General features: G+C 36.7%; 1 protein-coding gene across 1 annotated transcript in view; it reads left to right on the top strand.

Moving 5' to 3' along the window:
* AOAH (acyloxyacyl hydrolase) overlaps positions 1-20,314 on the top strand; it is a 1,217,970-nt gene that overhangs the window by 1,000,137 nt on the left and 197,519 nt on the right. Inside the window, exon 20 of the mRNA XM_044065645.1 lies at positions 19,720-19,816. Coding sequence (XP_043921580.1) covers positions 19,720-19,816 — 97 coding nt within the window. The remainder of the gene's footprint in view (positions 1-19,719; positions 19,817-20,314) is intronic.

Raw genomic sequence — 20,314 nt, 5'->3', positions numbered from 1 at the left:
ATTTATAATGTGTCCATGCATCTGCTCTCTAACTCAGCTGATGGCAATTAAAGACATTTTAACCATGAGTGAGCAAGATAGAAAGATGCTGTCTCCTTCCTTGGGAATCACCATAAACTCTCAGAAGTCCAGCCTTCAGCCAGTTCAGACTTTGGAGTTCATAGGCTACAAGATGAACACAGTATGTCAGATTGTAAAACTCTTCAGAGTATCTGCCCTTCATTCTCAAGCCAGTGTCTTACTGTGTCACAGGACACCTCCAGCTTCTGATGAAGTACCACATGAGCATACTGCAGTGGATATTAATGAGGCAATGGTCATACTTTACTCATCCTATGAAGTTTCCCATCACGTTGATGGAGGTCTGTTGAAATCAAATCAAGCAGTGGTTGGAGTCTTTCCTGGTGTCATCCAGGAGACTGTTTATTCTTCCTCCCTCACAGGGTACAGTCACAATGGGTATCTCTGACAGTCCAAAGGACCTGGTGCATGTTCAAGGCCAATTTTTACATCAGTATCTTTGAGAAGAGGGCAGTCATCCTTCTGTCTCAGACAGACAATATGTTGGCCACAGGCATCACCACAGCTACCCAGGAAGCTCGTCCATTTTTACCATGTCAGGTGTCATTGATGGCCAGAGATACCAGGCTTTCAGAGAGAGATGTCCCTATTTTATCCTCTTATCAGAAGTTATCTGCAAATAAAATATAGTTATTCCACTAGTAAAGTGCTATTGTCAGTTATTTCCAACTTTCGCATTGGCAGAGACAATATGCCTGTGGTGGCTTTAAAGGTTTCAAAGTCTTTTCTTAGAGGAACCTTTTTTATTGCAGTCTCCTGTTCAGGACTCTGTTCCTCCACTGGATTTACCTTTTATGCCTCATGTGCTTGCTGGACCTCATTTGAACCTTCGGCTATGGTTTCCTTGAAGTTATTGTCTTGGAAGACCCTTTTCCTGGTAGCTGTTATTTCCACCAGGCATGTGTCAGAGCTGAAGGCTTTATCCTCTGTACCGCCATATCTGTTTTTTCATAAAGAGAGGGTATCTCTCAGAACAAAACCTGATTTTCTGCCTATGGTGGCATTGGAAAACAATTTAAAACAGGCCATTAACTTACCAGTGTTTTTCTCTGATTTTTCAAAGGAGAATATTTGCTACATTGTGCCAGTGTTGATTGACAACTGAGATTTTACTTGGATAAAACCAAGTCCTTCAGAAAAGCTAAACAATTATTTCTCTCCTTTTCAAAGGCCCAGTTGGGAAAGCCAGTGTCTAAGTCTACTCTAGCTAAGTGACTCTCTGACTGCATTTCGTTTGGATATAGTTTGAAGTCGAAGGCTTTGCATTGCAAATCAAAGTGTCACTCAATAGAGTTATGGCTACCTCCATGGCTTTCCTCTTGAGAGCTGAAATGGATTGCATTTGTGCTGCAGCTACTTGGGTGAGTCCATGCACCTTTGTGTCTCAGTACAAGCTGGATATTCAGTCAAGGTCTAGGGCTTCCTTTGGTTCCACCATATTGTGGAATGTGCTCTCATAGGACATCCCTGAGGTATAACATGGCTGGAGAGTCTGCCCCTCAGGTTGAACCTGGTTGGAAAAGACAATATCAGATACAAAAGTTATGGGTGTAACATGGCTGGAGGCTTTGCCCCTCAGGTTGGACCTGGATGGAAAAGACAATATCAGATATGAAAGTTATGTATTTACCATATTGATGGGCCTATGTTTTCTGTTTACATCTAGTTTAACCATCGCTCCCACCTGCCCACTCCTGTACTGTGTTTCTATCAATACTTGGATGACCAAGTCATGGAAGTTTCTTTTGGGGTTCTTGGTACTATGTTTTTTAAAATTAGCAGTGGAAGTCATTTGGAGAGGTAGCTCTATATAGAGCTAGGTGTTATGGGTAAAGAAGGCGGAGCTCAGGGACTGAATTCTTTTGGAAATGGCCAGTCTCAAATTCAGGTCAGATCCAATAACCAACAAATGGAAACAGATAACATGGATCTATCATTATGGCAAGTACTTAATTTTTATTTCTTGTCACTTTAATACTGTATATGGGTCAGACATATTTTTATCAGGTCTATATCAGATCATTAAAATCTTCTTTCATTGATGGCTTATTCATTTATCCTATCCATCAAAACTAACTTCAGTGAACATCAACATTTTTTTACAGGGTAAGTAGCCAATTCGCCAACACCCTAACTTTGCCCTTTTCACCACCATAGTACGATCTTGGAGTTGGTATATATAGTTGGGGGTTTGGGGGTGGAGCCCCCCCCACCACTGGGTGTCTTCGGGGCACAGCACCACACTTAGGTGGGTTTGATTTAGTGTGATGTGTGTTTTGGTGGGGTAGTGACCAATTGGTTATTTACCCTGTAAAAAATTAAAATGTTCGCTGAAGTTAGTTTCGATGGATAGGGGGTTGATGAATAAGCCGTCTAAGAAAGAAGATTTCAATGATCTAATATAAACCCATTTTTATCAACCAGAGAATAACCCAAGGAGTATAACTAATAAGGAACTGAAGGAATTTATATGGGAGGGAAAGAGAATAAGAGTTGTGAGATAAGTTATTTCTCCCCACAGAACAAGGTAATTTAAGATTACCAGATTTGAAGGGATGCTTTAGAACTACACAGTTAAGGCTCATATACATAACATGAGCAGAAAACTACAAATCAAAATGTAAAGAAATTATGTTGAAATGCGAGGAGGTTCATGAAAGCAGGAGAAAGTAGGGTTTTGTATGCAGGCCGTTAAGGGGAACAATAACCATACTATTATATTTACAAAGTAGAAGAAAAGTATCTTGAGGACCAATCTAATACGGGAATAGAGCAAGGAGATCTTACTAATAGGGATGACTGCAAGTAGGGGCATAAAAAATAGTCAAGAGGGAGATGGAATTTATTGGAAAACATTAGCAAATTAGGTGTTATGGGTAAAGAAGGCGGAGCTCAGGGACTGAATTCTTTTGGAAATGGCCAGTCTCAGATCCACATCAGATCGAATAACCACCAAATGGAAACAGATAACATGGATCTATCATTATGGTAAGTACATAACTGTTATTTCTTGTCACTTTAGTACTATATACGAGTCAGGCATATTTTTATCAGGTCTATATTAGATCAATAAAATCTTCTTTCATCGACAGCTTATTCAGTGACTCCTATCCATCAAAACTAATTTCAGTGAACATCGACATTTTTTACAGGGTAAGTAGCCAATTGGCCAACACCATAACTTTGCCCTTTTCACCACCATAGTACGATCTTGGAGTTGGTATAAATAGTTGAGGGATGTGGGGGGTGTTGGGAGCAAAGCCCCTCACTTGGGTGGGTTTGATTTAGTGCACTGTGTGTTTTGGTGAGGTAGTAACCAATTGGTTATTTACCCTGTAAAAAGTTTCAATGTTTGCTAAAGTTAGTTTTGATGGATAGGGGTTGATGAATAAGCCATCTAAGAAAGAAGACTTTGAAGATCTAATATAGACCCATTTTTATCAACCAGAGAATAAGCAGAGAACTATAGCTAATAAGGAATTGAAATAATTTATATGAGAGGGAAAGAGGATAAGAGTTGTGAGATAAGTTATTTCTCCCAACAGAACAAGGTAATTTAAGATTACCAAATTTGAAGGGATGCTTTAGAACTACACAGTTACGGTTCATATATGTAACACAAGCAGGAAAACTACAAATCAAAGTGAAAATAAATGATGTTGAAATGGGAAGAGGTTCGTGAAAGCAGGAGAAAGTAGGGTTTTGTATGCAGGCCTTTAAGGGGATCAATAACCATACTATTATATTTACAAAGTAGAAGAAAAGTATCTTGAGAAGCAGTCTAATATGGGAATAGAGAAAGGAGATCTTACTAATAGGGATAACTGCAGGTAGGGGCATAAAAATAGTCAAGAGGGAGATGGAATTTATTGGAGTAAATTAGCAAGGGAACCAAGGCATTAGGAGCAAATGGCTAGGGATGGAAAAGTTATATAGTGAGATGAGGGCAAGCAGAAGTTTGTGGTTTGAAAACTGCCTTCTCTAGCAGGAATTGATAACAAAGAAGAGGCAAAGAAAAAGGGCATAAGGGTGTGTTTAATGAAATACCAGCTCTGGTTGAGTTTTTAGTTGAGTCTAGAACAGAAGCTGTCGTTACAAAATGGATAATTAGTAGAACATATAAAACAATGCATGATAACTATAAGAATCAATTGGAAGAGGTTGGAAAAGACTAATAAATTTGAATGGAAAAGCAATATAGAAATCAACAATGGGAAGACATTTGCATGACTCCCAAGTAAACAACAATCTAGAATGTTAAACATTTTTGCATGGAAGTGTTTGCATAAGTATTTGTGTACCCCAAATTCACATTCAGATACTTTTTCTAGATATAGACAGTAATTGCTGGAGATATGAGGGAAAGAGAGGAGTACTTGAGAATGTGTTTTTAGAAATGTAAGAAGCTGATAGATTAAAAAAACCCATACAGTATAATTTTTCAGAAATATGGGGGTAGAAAATTATTGTCAGTAAGAAAATTATTTATTGAGCTGGGATGTAGAAACTGAATTGTCTAGACATAGTAAGGCCATACTAAGTTTAATGCTGTTGGCTGGCAAAAAAACAATTACTAGAAGAAAAGCTAAACCAACAGTAGCAGAATTATTAAATGTTGTAAAGGAGATAAAAGCATTGGTGGTGGCATCTTTAGAAAATGAAAGATGCAAGCTACATAGAAATAAATTGACTCTGTGGGAACAATACATGTAGAATAATGTTCAGGAGGAGGAGTGAAATTTCAGGGATGGCAGGACTTGAGAAATCTAAGTAATATTAGACTGAATAATAGTTGCTAAAAAGTAAACCTTATATGTATAACACATTGAAAGAAAAAAGCATGTAATGGTTTGTTTGCTATTTTATAGATGCAGGTATACCCATGTCAGCATGTAATAGATAAAGTTAATAAAGTCAATTAAAAAATATTGCTGCTGATCCAGGAAGTGCTAGCATTGCAATGTGAATGTGCTTGCAAATAGTCTGCCCACACCCTTACTTGATGCAGTAAGAGAAACTATAGCAAAATAGTCTGAATGAGGTTACAATGATATAGCAAGCTGTATGAGAAGCCATTAAGTTTTATATCAGATGTGTAGCAAATAACTTTATCATGCATACAAGTCTCTGATGACATCAAAGCTGATTTATCCTCATTTAGGAGAGTAGCAGTCATATGCAAGTGGTCCTCTGACTAACAGGTAATGCATTTAGCCATTGTGAAAAGCTCTCTAACTGATAGCCGCTTACCTCTCATGTCGCTGTAAGATACACACAGGTAAATGCATCCCCTTTTACATAATATTACATTAATCCAGAGCTTGCATGACATGATTTGATTTTTTTAAGTACAAAGCTTTTCATTAGGGAAACTTATGCCTAAAGTAGGGACCTTAGCACCTAACATAAGGGAAGACTCAGAATAACGGAAAATATCAGATACTGGCAAGTCTAACAATGGAACAATCTGTATATCTAATTCTGCCAGCTGTCCATTTCTGAGTACAGTGAATAGCCTAAGACTGTAATCTATGATCACACTGGTAGAAGATTTTCAGAGGATTTTATGGGGTTTATAAGCTGTTCATGGTACTACCTCAAGAGCCCCACTGTTTTTCGCAAAGGAAACCTTATATACTTCTAACTGTCTACAGACCAACACAAACATTAAGATACTGCCCTGAATATCAGTTTCAGGAAAATGAAACATGGTATATTATTATACCAACTGAACAAGCATTGTATTAACCACCACTGACCTCACACTATGTACTTATGATGTCACAGTGGAGAGGTAAAACTTTGTCAGGCAGTGGTTGTATGAAATCATTAATCTAATAGAGGTATGTTTAAAACTATGCAGCACTGGACATTGTACACTTATTGCAATATCAAAAACTAACCACATACTGTTACTGAAGTGGGGTTAATTAAAATGGTGAACTTCAACAGGTGAAGTCCCTAAATTACTAAACCTCTTAATCCTGGGTACCATTTAACCTCATTTTTGGAATGCACAATGGTGACAAGAAGGACAGTTTAAAAGTAAAGCAATATAACCAGATTTCAAAACAAATAAGTGCAAGATAAAAAAATTATAACTTCTGTTTCATTTTTGAATAAATGAAGTAAAGAAGAAAAAAATATTATATTCTATAGCAAGGGTTACTGCATCAAATAAGAATACATCATCGCAGTCCGAGGGTTACTGCATCAAATAAGAATACATCATCGCTGTCCAAGGGTTACTGCATCAAATAAGAATACATCATCGCAGTCCAAGGGTTACTGCATCAAATAAGAATACATCGTCGCAGTCCGAGGGTTACTGCATCAAATAAGAATACATCATCGCAGTCCAAGGGTTACTGCATCAAATAAGAATACATCACCACAGTCCAGAAATAATGCCCTGAATGATGGTACCCCATTCTTTTAGACAAAGATTACTAGAAATTGTACATGATCACCAATAATTAGTTCTGTTAAAAATTGAAGAAAAATGTTTAAATGAGTTAAAAACTTTCCAGGTGAGAAGGGAAATGCTACTCATAAGCTAGAATAAAATTACTACTGATTAACAAGGGTCATTGTATGAATATGACAAGTTATCAACGTCAGTACAAAACACTATTATCATCACACTTTAGAGCTTGCAATTTGTCACTGTTAAAATTGATTGTATACAATGCAGGGAGGGCTTGTTAATGCATTTACAATAAGAAGGTTCTCTTACTACTTTTCTTCACAAACTGAATTTGCATTTGCTTAAACACTTTCTGTTTGCTAATAATCACAATGCTTATTCAAACCTGTAATGCCATTAAAGGGCCTGCACCATCCACACTCCTGCTACTTACAAATACTAACTCCTAGATTACCCTTCCTAGTATATAACTATGCACCTATGAACTATGAACCTATGGAACCTTGAGTAAGGGGAATACTATGAGGTACCACAATCAAGCCAAGTATACAGTCTCCTGTCTCACAGTTCAAAGAAATGTAAATGCAACAAGAACTCACAAGGAAATACCACTGGAGATGAATTAGACTTTTAGAGGACAGACTTAAACTGGAGGAACATTGAAAGGCAGACAGCTTCATGCCATAGAGGAGTAATGTCCTTACTACAACCCAGGGACCAAATCTGAGTGATGGCATGGGCACTTGATTTCGATGGCATGGGAGAATGAGCATGCCCAGATGGTGTACTGACGCTCTGGGTTAAGCAGAGGTATCTCTGTAGCAATAAGCCAATGCAGGGAGGGCTTGAGCAGTGGCCATCCATGCTAATGAACATAGCCTTTGTTTCCACTTGCAAAGGAGAAAGTACATACTGGGGTGAGGGGCATAGGTGCTCCCTGCACTGAAGCAGGTTTTTATGCCACCACCGGGGGTGAGGTTAGGGCCATAAACATTTCCCCTTTTTGTCAGAATGCCAGCAAGTGCACAAACAACTGTCATGGATGTATGAATGATGGCCTGCACCTATCACCACTATACAGTACAGGACATCCACCTCTAATGTGGGGCTCAAACAGGCTCAAACTGATTAGATGATGGCTTAATAGTCACTAGGCATGGAAAGGGGAAAGAACTGGAAAAACAGCTGTATTTTGAACTAAACGTTTTTCCTGTATTTTTAATGCATGTTTGTATGTGTCAGGAGATGTTTATCATGAACAGCTCTTTGGAAATGAAGAGTGAAACATATTTTGAGCCACACTTACAGATTTATATCATTTTAATTCTGTAGACTTTCTTGTGAATTTGGTTATGTGTTATCAGTTCTCATAAATGTTCTGTAAGATTTATAAGGTGAATGACACCAGGCACAGTGCTTTGTAGTCCCCTGAGTGATTCCCTTAAAATGCAGAGATTCAAAATCTCACAATACCATTTCTCACTCAAAACTGGTTGACAACACATTTAAGCTATTCTGCCACTCTGAAAATCCCCAGGAACCCTCATGAGTATGTCACCCCCCCTCTCCCACCATTACCACGCATCCCACTTACTTATATATACTATCCTAGTAGTTACAAAACATCAGGAAAAGGAGAGAACTGATAATGAAGCATATAGCAGTCTTGCACAAAGAACAATGCTGTTTCCCCCTTCGTTTTGATGTGCACATTACTTTTATAAACAGGCTTGTTGCTCGTGTTATGGAGACTTTAACGTGAACCTACATTACTATGAGAAGGTCTGTGAGGAAGAGTAACTTTGAGGCAATATGAGCAGGGGTTTAAAACAGATCAAATGACCTTTGATCAGTGTTAAAGAAGCCCTTCTGAGTTCTTTCAGGACCTTTACTTATGTGAATAAACCTGGATCCACCTTCTTATTCTGCTTACTACCGATGGGTGATTTGGATAAATATCTTTTCTACTTTTCCTCTAAAAATGCTCATTATAACTGTTTATTTAGCTGCCTTGTTTTGCCAGTTTGATCTGTGCAATTTTCATATATTCTTTTAGCTTTGCTGTTCATTAATCTTTCTTTGTTATTTATAAATAAAACATTTTGATACCATTCTTGACAGAAATACATATCCAGTTTTTCATCTGTTAAGGTGTTTTTTTAACTGCAATAGCTATTCCCTTTTCTTTTAACTGATAAATGAAAAAAAGAGACAGAGCTTGGCTAAACTATCGGTCTTCAAAAGCCCAGACGTCGTTTCATGAATATCGACAGCTACGTAACTTAGCCAAAAATCAAGTTAGATCAGACAAAAAATTCTACTGTACTCTGATCCAACAAAAACATTAAAATAACCCTCAGAAGTTTTGGCATTCCATTAATCAACTGTAAATTCCTGGATAATCCACTATCCCCTCACCATCCAACCTTATTCCCAACATAAGCATAGCTACCCAATTCAACTCACATTTCAGAAACTCTATCCTGACCTTAATAAATGGCAGTACCCATACCCCATTACTCATTCCCACTACTACTGCTCATCACTCTGCAGCCTTCTCATTTCATACCATGCCAATCACATACATCAAAAAACTCCTTCTTCAACTGAAACCTTCCAGAATTGCAGTAGATCAGCTCCCAAGTGAATTTCTTAGGCTAGCAGCAGACTCTATCTCATACCCAGTCTCTATACTCATTAATTGTTCCATTTCTGAAAAATATGTACCATTACTCTGGAAAATCTCCTATATCATTCCCCAGCATAAGGGTGGTCAAGCCACAGAATTATCTAACTACAGACGCATCGCCATACTTTCACCCCTTAGCAAAATACATGAAAAATGTATATAAACTCAACTACTAACCTATCTACTAAAAATAACCTTCTTTCAAAATCCCGGCATGGATTTAAACCAAAATATAGTACCATAACTATCCTATTAAGTTTTACAGACTTCATAAACCACCATAGAAATAGTAATAGCCTTGTCTCTTCCACCTTCTTAGATATGTCAAAAGCATTTGGCACTGTTTCCCACCAAAAACTACTTGAAGATTGGTCACCTATGTACCTCTCACTTTCCTCCATTACCTGGTTTCATAGCTATCTATCTGACCGCCAGCAAGCAGTTATATGGAAAGATGAAATCTCTACCCTTCTACCTATTACCATAGGAGTCCCACAAGGCTCTATTCTTGGACCTCTACTTTTCTCCATCTTTACAAACAACCTTGGCTCAGCATCCCCACCTTCAACTATCGTACAGTATGCAGATGACTCCACTGTTATATGCTCAGCTCCCTCCCTCCCTGAACTCCTGTCTAAGACACAGAATGCATTCTCAGACATTAAGCAATTCCTCAAAGATAGGCAACTCCCATGAAACCAAAACAAGACTAAGCTGATGATATTCTCCAATAATAAAAAACATGGAACCCCCTTCACCACTTCACATACTCTCCTCCATCAGCACTTTAATTGAGTTAGTAGATAGCACAAAGTTACTTGGTGTCACAGTTGACTGTGCCCTAACATTTGATAAGCACATAGCCCTTGCCATAAAAAAGATGGCTGCCTGTATAGATCTAAAACTTTCCTCACTGCATCGACTAGACAAGCCATAGCCAGAACACACCTTCTGTCCAATCTACTGTATGCCACCCCCATCTTCACTAATCTTAGAAAATCTGCACTGTCCAAATTAGAGATATGCTACCATAAAATAGCCTGTTTTGCTGCCAACCTCCAACATAGAACCCTTCACTGTTCAGCCCTTAGACAGTTACAGTGGCTGGAGCTACCAAACCTACTTCCTTTCAACCAACTCACAATTGCTTACAACATCTTACACCAACCAGAAGCCTGTCCAGCACTGAGCACCTTAGTACAACCTTACTACACAACTCGCTCCCTCCGCTCATCCAACAAACTACTTCTAAAACCTAAAAAATCCTGCATCACTTTTGGTGATTCCTTATTTCTAATCAAATTGCAAAGATTTGGAAAAACATTCCCCAATATATTCTAAATTCCCCTACTACCTTCAAATTCAAACTCTCTCTTAAATAACATTTGAACAAGAATTGGTTATGCTCCTGTATTACCCTGGATACCATTTCACTTTGCATTCTGATAGCTTTCATCAGTTCTCCTCCTACCGTCTCTCTCCCTACTTTGAATATTACCTGATGTTAGTCTTCCAAATCTCTTCTTCCTCCACCACTTTTTTTACCTAAACTCTCTACTGTAGAAGCATAGCTTGTATTTTCCAAAACTGGTATCACTGTAGACATCTGTTTACATTGTAACTGTGTCAAATTGTTTTATTCCTATTATAATGCTTAATCTTTAAATTTTTTGAATTGCTGTTAATCTTTATATTGAAATATCTGCTGTCTTATTACTATTTAATCTGTTATGAAATCTTTGTTTTTGTATTATTGGGGCTTTCCCCTCGGGACTCCTCTGAAAATGGGCCATGGACCCAGTCGGACTATCCCGGTGAACAAAATGTAAAATAAAAAAATTAAATAAAATATACGTGTCTGAATTCCACCTTCCCTGCTTATTTGTACTTCCCCCAAACTATATGTTGTTTATTAATTTCTAAATTCACCTTATTTAACTGTTTCCACCATCTTTTTGATGTGCATATTAATTCTGTGATGGAGAATTTCATGCATATATGTTGCTTAGTGAATATTAGAACATTGCTAAGTGCAGATCCAACTGGTTAAAATTTGTTTTTTTAAAGTCCAGAGTTCTTAGTTTTGATTTGCTGAAATCTATATTGCATTGATGGTGAGCCAGTCTTTGTTGCCAACTGAAACTGTCTTGTTGTTCCCACTGGAAAACACATGTGTAGGTTTACCCTTTCTGAAATGACTGCAGTATTAGCTTTCTGAAGCCAAACACTTGTAGGGCATTCTTTTTGCCCTACCATTTGTAGGGCAAAAAGAATGCTCTTTTCTTGGATCTGTGGCTGATAGGAATAAAGTCCTGATTGTGATTCAAATGACCTGGGGCTGACTAGCAACTCAGGTACTTGGGAAGAGAATGAGAAGTGGGCTGGAATGAGTAGCCAATGCCAACAAGCCCATCTTGGGAGATGGGAGGGGACTGGGCTGCTACAACGCCAGTACATGCTGAACTGAGATGCCAGCATGTATCATGAGTGAGGATCATTCTCTTGACTGTGATAAGCTGCTTCTGTTTGATAGACTTCATGAAGCAATTACTGGAATGAGTATTCTCACAGGGAAGGCACTACAGGCCATCATTTCACTAGGTGTGCACATCTGTTGTCATGGTGGAGATTAGAACCAAAAAACAGAAAATCGCTCCTACCTGCCTAGATGAAGGCTGCATCACAAGTGGCTCTCATCCTAGTGATAGGAAGCACAAGTTCACAGTCTAGACTGGGATCTGATGGTTGGCACATTTGGGGCTAGAAAAACTGCACAGAGAAAAAATCCTCCTTCTCTTAGGTGCAGCTGCAATCAAAGTGTTTCATTTTAAGTATGTCATATTATAGTTCTTATTCAATACTGCTTTTCTTTCTATTGTATTGTCAAGATAAAGTCTATTACTTTATTACACTGCTTCTGTGCATAAAGAGGGGTTCTGTATACAACCTCTCCGTAACTTGCTCTGACAATTCCTGTTTCCACTGTGATTCACGGTCTCAGTTTCTCCTTTCCAACATGCATACATAATTATATTCTCCATTGCTTTGGCTTTGGATCTTTAATTATATAGACAGCTCTATCTATTTCTAGTTTATCTGCAATCCAGCCTATAAACTTTGTACACCAGATTGTTTCAAAATATAACTATAAGCTTAGCCCTACGGAACCAGAAAAACAAATGGCACTTTAATGACTTTAAAATGCACACACAATCTTTCACATCAAGATAAACAATCACTTCTTCAGGTGATTAAAAACTGAATTCAACCAGATAAGGGAATTTATATGCAAATATGTCACAAGATCTCACTTAATACATTATAAAAGGAAATTATAAAAATGTGGATAATAAAAATGATAATATGTGACATGTATAAGGTTCATGTAACCCATCAGATTAATATTTCTATCATTTTAGCTTCAAATAAGCATTATACTTGAAAAAAATGTTGAGACCCAGTGTTGTGTAACTCTTTAAGTTACATGATCTGGTAGTATTCATGTAAAGACAGTCATGCCAGTACATTTTACGTGCAGTCAGAATTTCTAAAACTACAAATATAAAATTATGACTATTGTTATTTTCCATACAAGTTTCAGTCCTATGTCTAATGTTTGAATAGTGTTCAGTAGTGCAATCCTTTAGTCTCAGGTTGTTTTTACCAACATAAAAAGCAACACGTAACACACAAATAGTTAAGTAAATAACGTTTCTTAAATATGAGTCCACAAATTTGGATTTGAAAGCTTAAGAAATGTAAATCAAACTGAAGATGAGAACACAAATCTATGTGTCAGGGAAAACTTCCTGTAAACATACTATTTCAGTTTATTATTTATTTTATTTTATTATTTTATTTAAATTTGTTGACCGGGAGTGTCCGACTGGATGTGGGTCCATACAGTAAAATAAAACAGACAGTAGTTATTAAATATAAATTAACAATTTAACATAACATAGATACATTACATATTTATATTTTAAGACATGAAGACAAGTAGACAAGTAGATAACTAGAATTTTTATTTGTGATAACATTACATAACAGACATTAATGTTACAATAAGAAGTTCCCATAATATAATAAGTAGTAGGCTTATGAGCAGGCATCTATATTATCAAGGTAGTTAGTGGTAGTGGAAAAAGGTAAGGTAGTAGATGGGGTGGATGATATTAGAGTGGCAGGGCATAGCCAGCATGTTTGCATTTTTTTTTTTTTTTTTAAAGCTTTTTTTAAAGTTTGGTGTATGAGAGTGAGTAGGAGTGTGTGTGTGAGAGTGAGTTCCATAATTTGGCTATGAAGAAGAATAGTGTGCTTCCAGCAGAGTTATTGGCTTTAGTGATCTGCAAGTGATTTTTGTTGCTGGATCTTAGTGGTCTGGTGGTGCGATAGGGTTGGAGTAGATTCTGGAGGGATGGTTACTAACAGTTACTAACAATAGCAGTAGTTTCTTTGTCGGTGGGCTATTTCTTTAAATTGTGAGCTTGGAATGTATAGCAGTCAGATTGGAATGAGCACAGGGGAAGGGTACAAGAGTAATGAATACTGAAAGTGCAATAGTACGTCAGTAGGAAAGGCTGTACTGCACTGTGTTCCCACAACACCATAAAAATGACAGCAGGTTCTATGATGGAGTAGAGATTATCACTGACCTGCACTACAAAGTAAGGATGAGAAACACTATATTCCAGAGCTGGATCATGGTCAAATGGGGCCATAGGCAAGGTAATGGATCAGACCTTTATCCCACATCAGTCCTCCCCCAGCAGCATCCCCCACCCCAGCCATTCTAGTGTAATCAACACTACTTGGCTATTTCTCCTCAGTTACCATAAATACTGTTCAACCCTGTCAGTGCGCATAATATTTTCTTCTTAATGTCTACAATGATTAGAGATATTTAAACTTGTATTTCAAATTTTATAGCATAGACACTGATAGCCATTTACTAAACAAAACAAATGAGTCTCACAATGAAAAGAGACTTAGCATGAACAGTAAGCCTCTCTGCCCTTTAAACTCACATTCATTAAAACTGCACTGAACCCACATTCAGAAAAATGCCAGTGGCGGATTAAGTTTACCTTTGGAGTATTTTCAAACCATAGGCTCCTTACACACATGTTTATGACCATGCATATATGCATGAGTTGTTTGATGCACCATCCTGATTGTATTAAATTATATTTCATGTATAATACAGCACCACTTGTTAGAGCGTTTTAAATTTGTAGTTTTGAACATTTTTCAACAATATGTATGAACCAATAATGATAAAACTACCCATTACAGAACATTTCAACCACAAAAGGCCACTATCAGTCAATATATACAGTCTCTGCATAAATAGAAGTACTTTGAATAATTCCACATTATAGCAACAACCAACGACACTGGTGTGGCATATTAAGATTTACCCATGGCTAGTGTGGTTTAATTACGGAGGTGAAGCCTGAATGGTTAAATAAAGCCAGCAGTGGGTATATCTTAATATACCACACCACAGAGTCAGTTATTGCTATTTTACAATGACATTATTTAAGAAAAAAAATACTTACTTTTCGTAAATAATGTCTTTGTATAATGGCGCCATGGTGTCCTTCCATTTCTGCTACATATCCTGTTGCCTTTTTTGATGTACTGCGCATGCATATGGGACTTGCGTTCCCACCCATACTCAATACATAAGTGCTTTGCAAAGGAAGCAACAGAGAAAAGAAGGTCTCCATTGCTCCTTTTTACTTTTCTTTTCTTTTTTTTTAAATAAAAAAAAAAACATTTCAGACAGTTTAGGGGTAGAAGAGAGACAGAATGGAAAAAATACAAGGAAAATCAGGTATGTGTCTTTAGTTTTGAATAACATATCTGATTTTCCTAGTATTTTCTCCATCCTGTCTATCTGGTATGTCCGGAGTCCAGATTTCTGGTTTTATTTATTTATTTTTGTTAAAAAAATTAAAAGTTACAGTATATACCAATGCAAAAAAAGTCTGGGTGACCAGACCTTTTACCATTGGTATATGCTTGGATTTACAACAGGCATGCTGATTGGGCTGACCAATCAGTGTGCTCATTTTCGAATATTAATGGCCAGTTATTGTATAATAAAGAGATCTATAACTAATGAGGTTGCTGCTGGCAAGCAACTTTGCATTTCCGTGTTTCATGTACAAATTCAGTGTCTTCTGCCCTTGAAGAATAAATTATCCACGTTACATTAAAAAAAATTGGTGTGCTGGTAATATTGCAATAGGGAATGGCTGTCAAACTGACAACAAGTTTGCAGTTACTAGGTATTTCATCCAAAGGAAGACCCACACAGGAATGCACCACCCCACCCCAGTAAAGGGCACTGCAATGTCAGAACTCCATGCACAGGGTATGGGAAAAGAGCCCACAGTCTTCAGCACCAAAGGCAAGTATGCTACCTGTAGTACTACTAATACTGCTGTTAAATACTGTAGCACAAACACTGATGATGGCCATTTTCTAAATAAAACAGTTACACATTGAAAACAGCATGAGCAAAAGTAAACTTATCTTACCTTGAAACTCAGCTTTCCCTGACAATGCACTGAAACTCAACAGTCCTTGAAAATGCACCTGCTGGTGGTAGTTGGTGTAGAGGATTCAGGCTGCAGTCTCCTGTAATCAAGGTACAGGTTTTGAGCCTGAATAAGTTAAACAACCTGCCATCCCTAACTGCACACACACACACACACACACACACACACACACACACACACACACACACACACACACACACGCACGCACACGCACACACACACACATATAATAACCCCTCCTCACAAAACAGCTGTGTGTGTTTTAAGCATTAAGCCTTAACAACCACAGTATATTTGTTGTGTATTGATTTCTACTATACAGAGCATCACATACCCATTTGCTAATGTGTAAAATTCAGCTGTTATCTACACGTTTTTGTCTTGTAATGTGTTAAGACAAACTTTCATATTGTTGCAATTCACAGAGCCTGCCATACTGGGAAGGTCATAAGGGGTCTACCTGGCTTTTCAAGAATGCACCATCAATTTATACGTTCCAATATTTGGGACAGTGCCCACTCCAAGTCTTTTAGAATGAGAAACAGAGACTAGCTGCATCCTAGAAGACTTTCTTTCCTCGTTTGCATATGTTGTATATAGAAGCAAACACGTTTTCTTTTGGAACTGATGGGAAAAAAACAGCTTTAGAAACCACAATTTCATTAAATAACAAATAGCACACTTTCACAAATGCTTTGTCAAGTTAATTAAAAGGTCCACTCCATTACCTTCTGTTCATGCAGACATGATTATTTATTCAGCTAATTATTATTCAATCACTTGCTTACTTGTTTGAGTCTGAGCACTGGTTTAACATTTATGTATTCATTTAGACCTGGATGCTTATCAGCTTGTAAAACACTAATCCTTCTGTAGTCATCATATTCTGTAACATTCTTTTTGTCACCTCCCTTTAATTTTTCATGAATGATTTGTAAAATAGTAAACTTAAAATAATGGGTTTCATCCTTATCATGTATGTGTTTATGCAGTGCATTAGTTAATACAGTCCTTCTTACGTCTCATAAATTATCCCCGTTCTTTAAAATTTCTGTTAAATTTTCTCTTATAAAAGGCAGGACATTTCCCACAAATAACAAGATAGACCTCATTCTTTGTAGTATAGTCTGTTTAAGCATTTAAAATTACTTTTTGTGTAATAGGATGTACAAACATTTCATTCCTATACAAATGTTTAAAAATAACAATTTATACATGGAACTGTTCTGTTCCTGTCACTATAATGTATATTGATTACTTTCTTCTGTGTCTTATAACATAATTTTTGTTTTAAATTCCTTTCTATCTGTTACAGGAAAGTAAATGTTTTTCTATAATATTCTTTTTTCAACCATTGATATTGTTTAACGTACAATAATATTCAGAAGAAGTTCACAAGAAATAAAGTGAATGAAAGAACTAGCTTTGGTGTCCGTGCTTTCTTAATTGTGTTGGAACAGACTATTCAGTTGTTTATTGTTTAACATATGCCAATGCCTTCCAACTATTTTCTGTACCATCTGTGTGCACCTGCTTTTATGTAGCTGTAAAATATATAGTACTCTGCCTGTCAGCCTGCCTCCTTGTATAAATATTGTTTGAAGATACAGGTCCACTTGAATGAAAACACTCATCTATTACTTGTTGATGTATTTTTTTTTAGTAACTCCAACTTCTTCATACCATAACTCCTTTTACTAAGATCAATCAAGTCATCCAGTTGTTGTGAAATAGCTTCATCTGTATTTAATCTAGATACACAAAGCATTTGGCTTCTCACTGCAACAGCAAAGATAAAGGGTGGGTTAATATTGGTCCTGTGTAAAAAGGTATTACTTTTAACTTCCTTTTTATTTGACATAGTATGTACTACACCAGTTTCAGATTTCTCAATTTTAACATCCAGAAATGTTACATTAGTACTTGAGTAAGAAAGTTTGAAATTAAAAAAAATACTTAAACTCCCAGTTCTATAATTAAAGAAACTCCTCTATAGGTCTTCCCAGTATCAAAATGTATCATCAACACTGTATTATACCAGAAAATTGATTATTACTTAAAAAATGTACATTTCTTCCCAGTCATATTTGCTTAGGTGTTAACAAATGGAGTTCCCATCGCCACATCTTGTTTTTGTAAATAAATTCTTTCTTAAAATAAGAACACATTGTTATTCAAACCAAGATCTAGGAGGGCAGATATATTAAAAAAAAAATCATACCCGGATAGTTTGTATGTGAACTAAAATACTTCCTCACTGATTAAACTCCACAATCGTTAGGTATAACTGTGAACAGGAAGTTCAAATCTATAGTTACAAAATAATGTTTTCCCAGCCCTTTTTCATACAAGCTTTAGTGCTGCTATAAAAATCATTAATGCTATTTATATAACTATTTGATTCGGCTACTACATTTTTTAGTTTCAACTCCAAATACTGAGATAACTGGCTTTGTTATATTAGTATCTGAGTAAGAAAGTTTCAGATGAAAAATACACCTTGGTTATATAACTAATGAATAGTATATTTCATTCCAAAAACATGCAGTAGGTAAATTGGACATTCTAAATTGTCCATAAGTGTGAATGTGCATGTGAGTGTGTGGTGTGGAAGAACTACCACTGCAGGACTAGCCAGCTGGCAGCATAAACTTGGATGTAGATGACTGGCACTGTTGAAGTGACACCCTGACCCCATAACCAAACACAGAAAAAGGAGTTGTGGATGGATGGATTATGATTAGGTTGCTGATCATAACCCATTTATTATATGTCTGAGACATGGATGCCTAGAAATTCACCTTGAGAGCTCTGTTATAACACTTGATATCAAAACATTTCCTTACATTTAGGCATTACCTCAGTGCAGAATAACTTTAGAACTATTACTTCTGATAGTAAAACAATTTTATGTTATTTTGATCACATACAACACAGATTTTAACTATTGTTACTATAGCAACATAATCTGACAGTAATGAATGAACTCATTTGAATTATTTGATTATTTAGCTGGCTTTCTGAACAATCTTCCAAACCTAGAATACTTGAGACTTCAGGATATGCATTTCTCATTATTATGTACTAGGAATTACTTCAGATAACAGATCTTCATGAATACTTTCAGCATGTTTTGGACTCAGATGAACATTTTTTCGGCTAACCTTCTACCGGAAAAGGACACCACTGCCTCCCTGGATACTTCTTTTACTAACTCTGCTAGACACATCACAAATACAGTCTCTGTATTCAACATAGTAATTGTGAGACATATTAATTTTGAACAAATGCCCTTTATTTCTGCTTAGAGGTTTTCCATCCCCAGTATAAACTAAAATGCTTTGGGTTGGTTTCACTGATGAACAACCTCTCCTGCTGACTGCTCCTCTGTGGAATTGTGCTATATTTTCACCACGCACTCCCTTTTAAAAGCAGATATCTTACCCTTTGATCATAATACTACAGGAATTCTGTTTTTCAATCTAATGTCCAGTCAGTAGTTGAGCTGATTAAAAAAATGGCCCTTGGAAGAAGTAATCCTTTATTTGAGGAAAGCTAAATGTGTAACAGTCACTGTAAATACTCTGCATTCTTGTGAGTACCTTGGGCTATTCTTAAGGCCATATAAGGAAAGGAACATCAGCCTGCTTTAAAACGATCATGGGAAAGCCTGTAGAAAGATGCACAGGATAGAGGGAAAGGATATAAGCATAACCTAGAGAAATGCAGAACAAACCATTACATTTGATTACATTATAACTGTAATAGTGGTCCTTCTTCTCTTCTCACCTAAAGATTAAAAGAGAGAAGGGAAACATGAAATTGGTACAATATCGTGTAAGGGAGATATGAAATGGTTATATTAAACAGTAAAGACAGATGGAAGTAGAGAGGTGCTGACAACAGACTATATAAATTAAATACTCCACATGGATTTTTTTTTTCTTTTGCAGAGAGCTATGCAGCTATCCAGTGTGATGAAAGAAGTGTCAGAAACTGTAGCCTTTGCTAATATTAAAGTACATTATGTAGACTACCCACAGAAACAAGGTAAGTCAAATCATTTTAATCAACAATACTTATTTAAATAATGTTATATGTTAAGAAACATACAGTTTACATAAAATAAATGTACACAGTCTGTATTCAAAAACATCCCTACCACTTGTTTTGTGCTTTCTTATAACTCAGAAAGATTACACAAAGTGTACATGTAATCTACACATTGTGGTAACCCTTGTGAACCCCCCCTCAGTATTTCAAGTTGCAAGAAAATCAGTAGGAAAACTAAAATTAGGAGGAAGAAGGTGTGAGCTATGCTTGTGTTGTCTGCTCACTCAGAACGGTGTACGCTTAGTGTACACTTAGTGTAGGCATTAATGTATCCCAGGATAGATGCCATGATAAATGTGTAAACAAAAGCAGACGTTAAATATGCAGGAATTTTCTACCTTATTTTCACTCTTCAGACGTGTATTCTCTTACGGATCTATATTAGAATGTCGACTACACGAATAGTTGACATTTCAAACATAAAACTCACAATAC

Source organism: Protopterus annectens, chromosome 3.part0 (genome assembly GCF_019279795.1).
Source record: "Protopterus annectens isolate FY-2018-M chromosome 3.part0, PAN1.0, whole genome shotgun sequence".
NCBI lineage: Eukaryota > Metazoa > Chordata > Ceratodontiformes > Protopteridae > Protopterus > Protopterus annectens.
The sequence above is the reverse complement of the archived record's forward strand: the minus strand, read 5'-3'. Positions and strand labels throughout refer to the sequence as shown.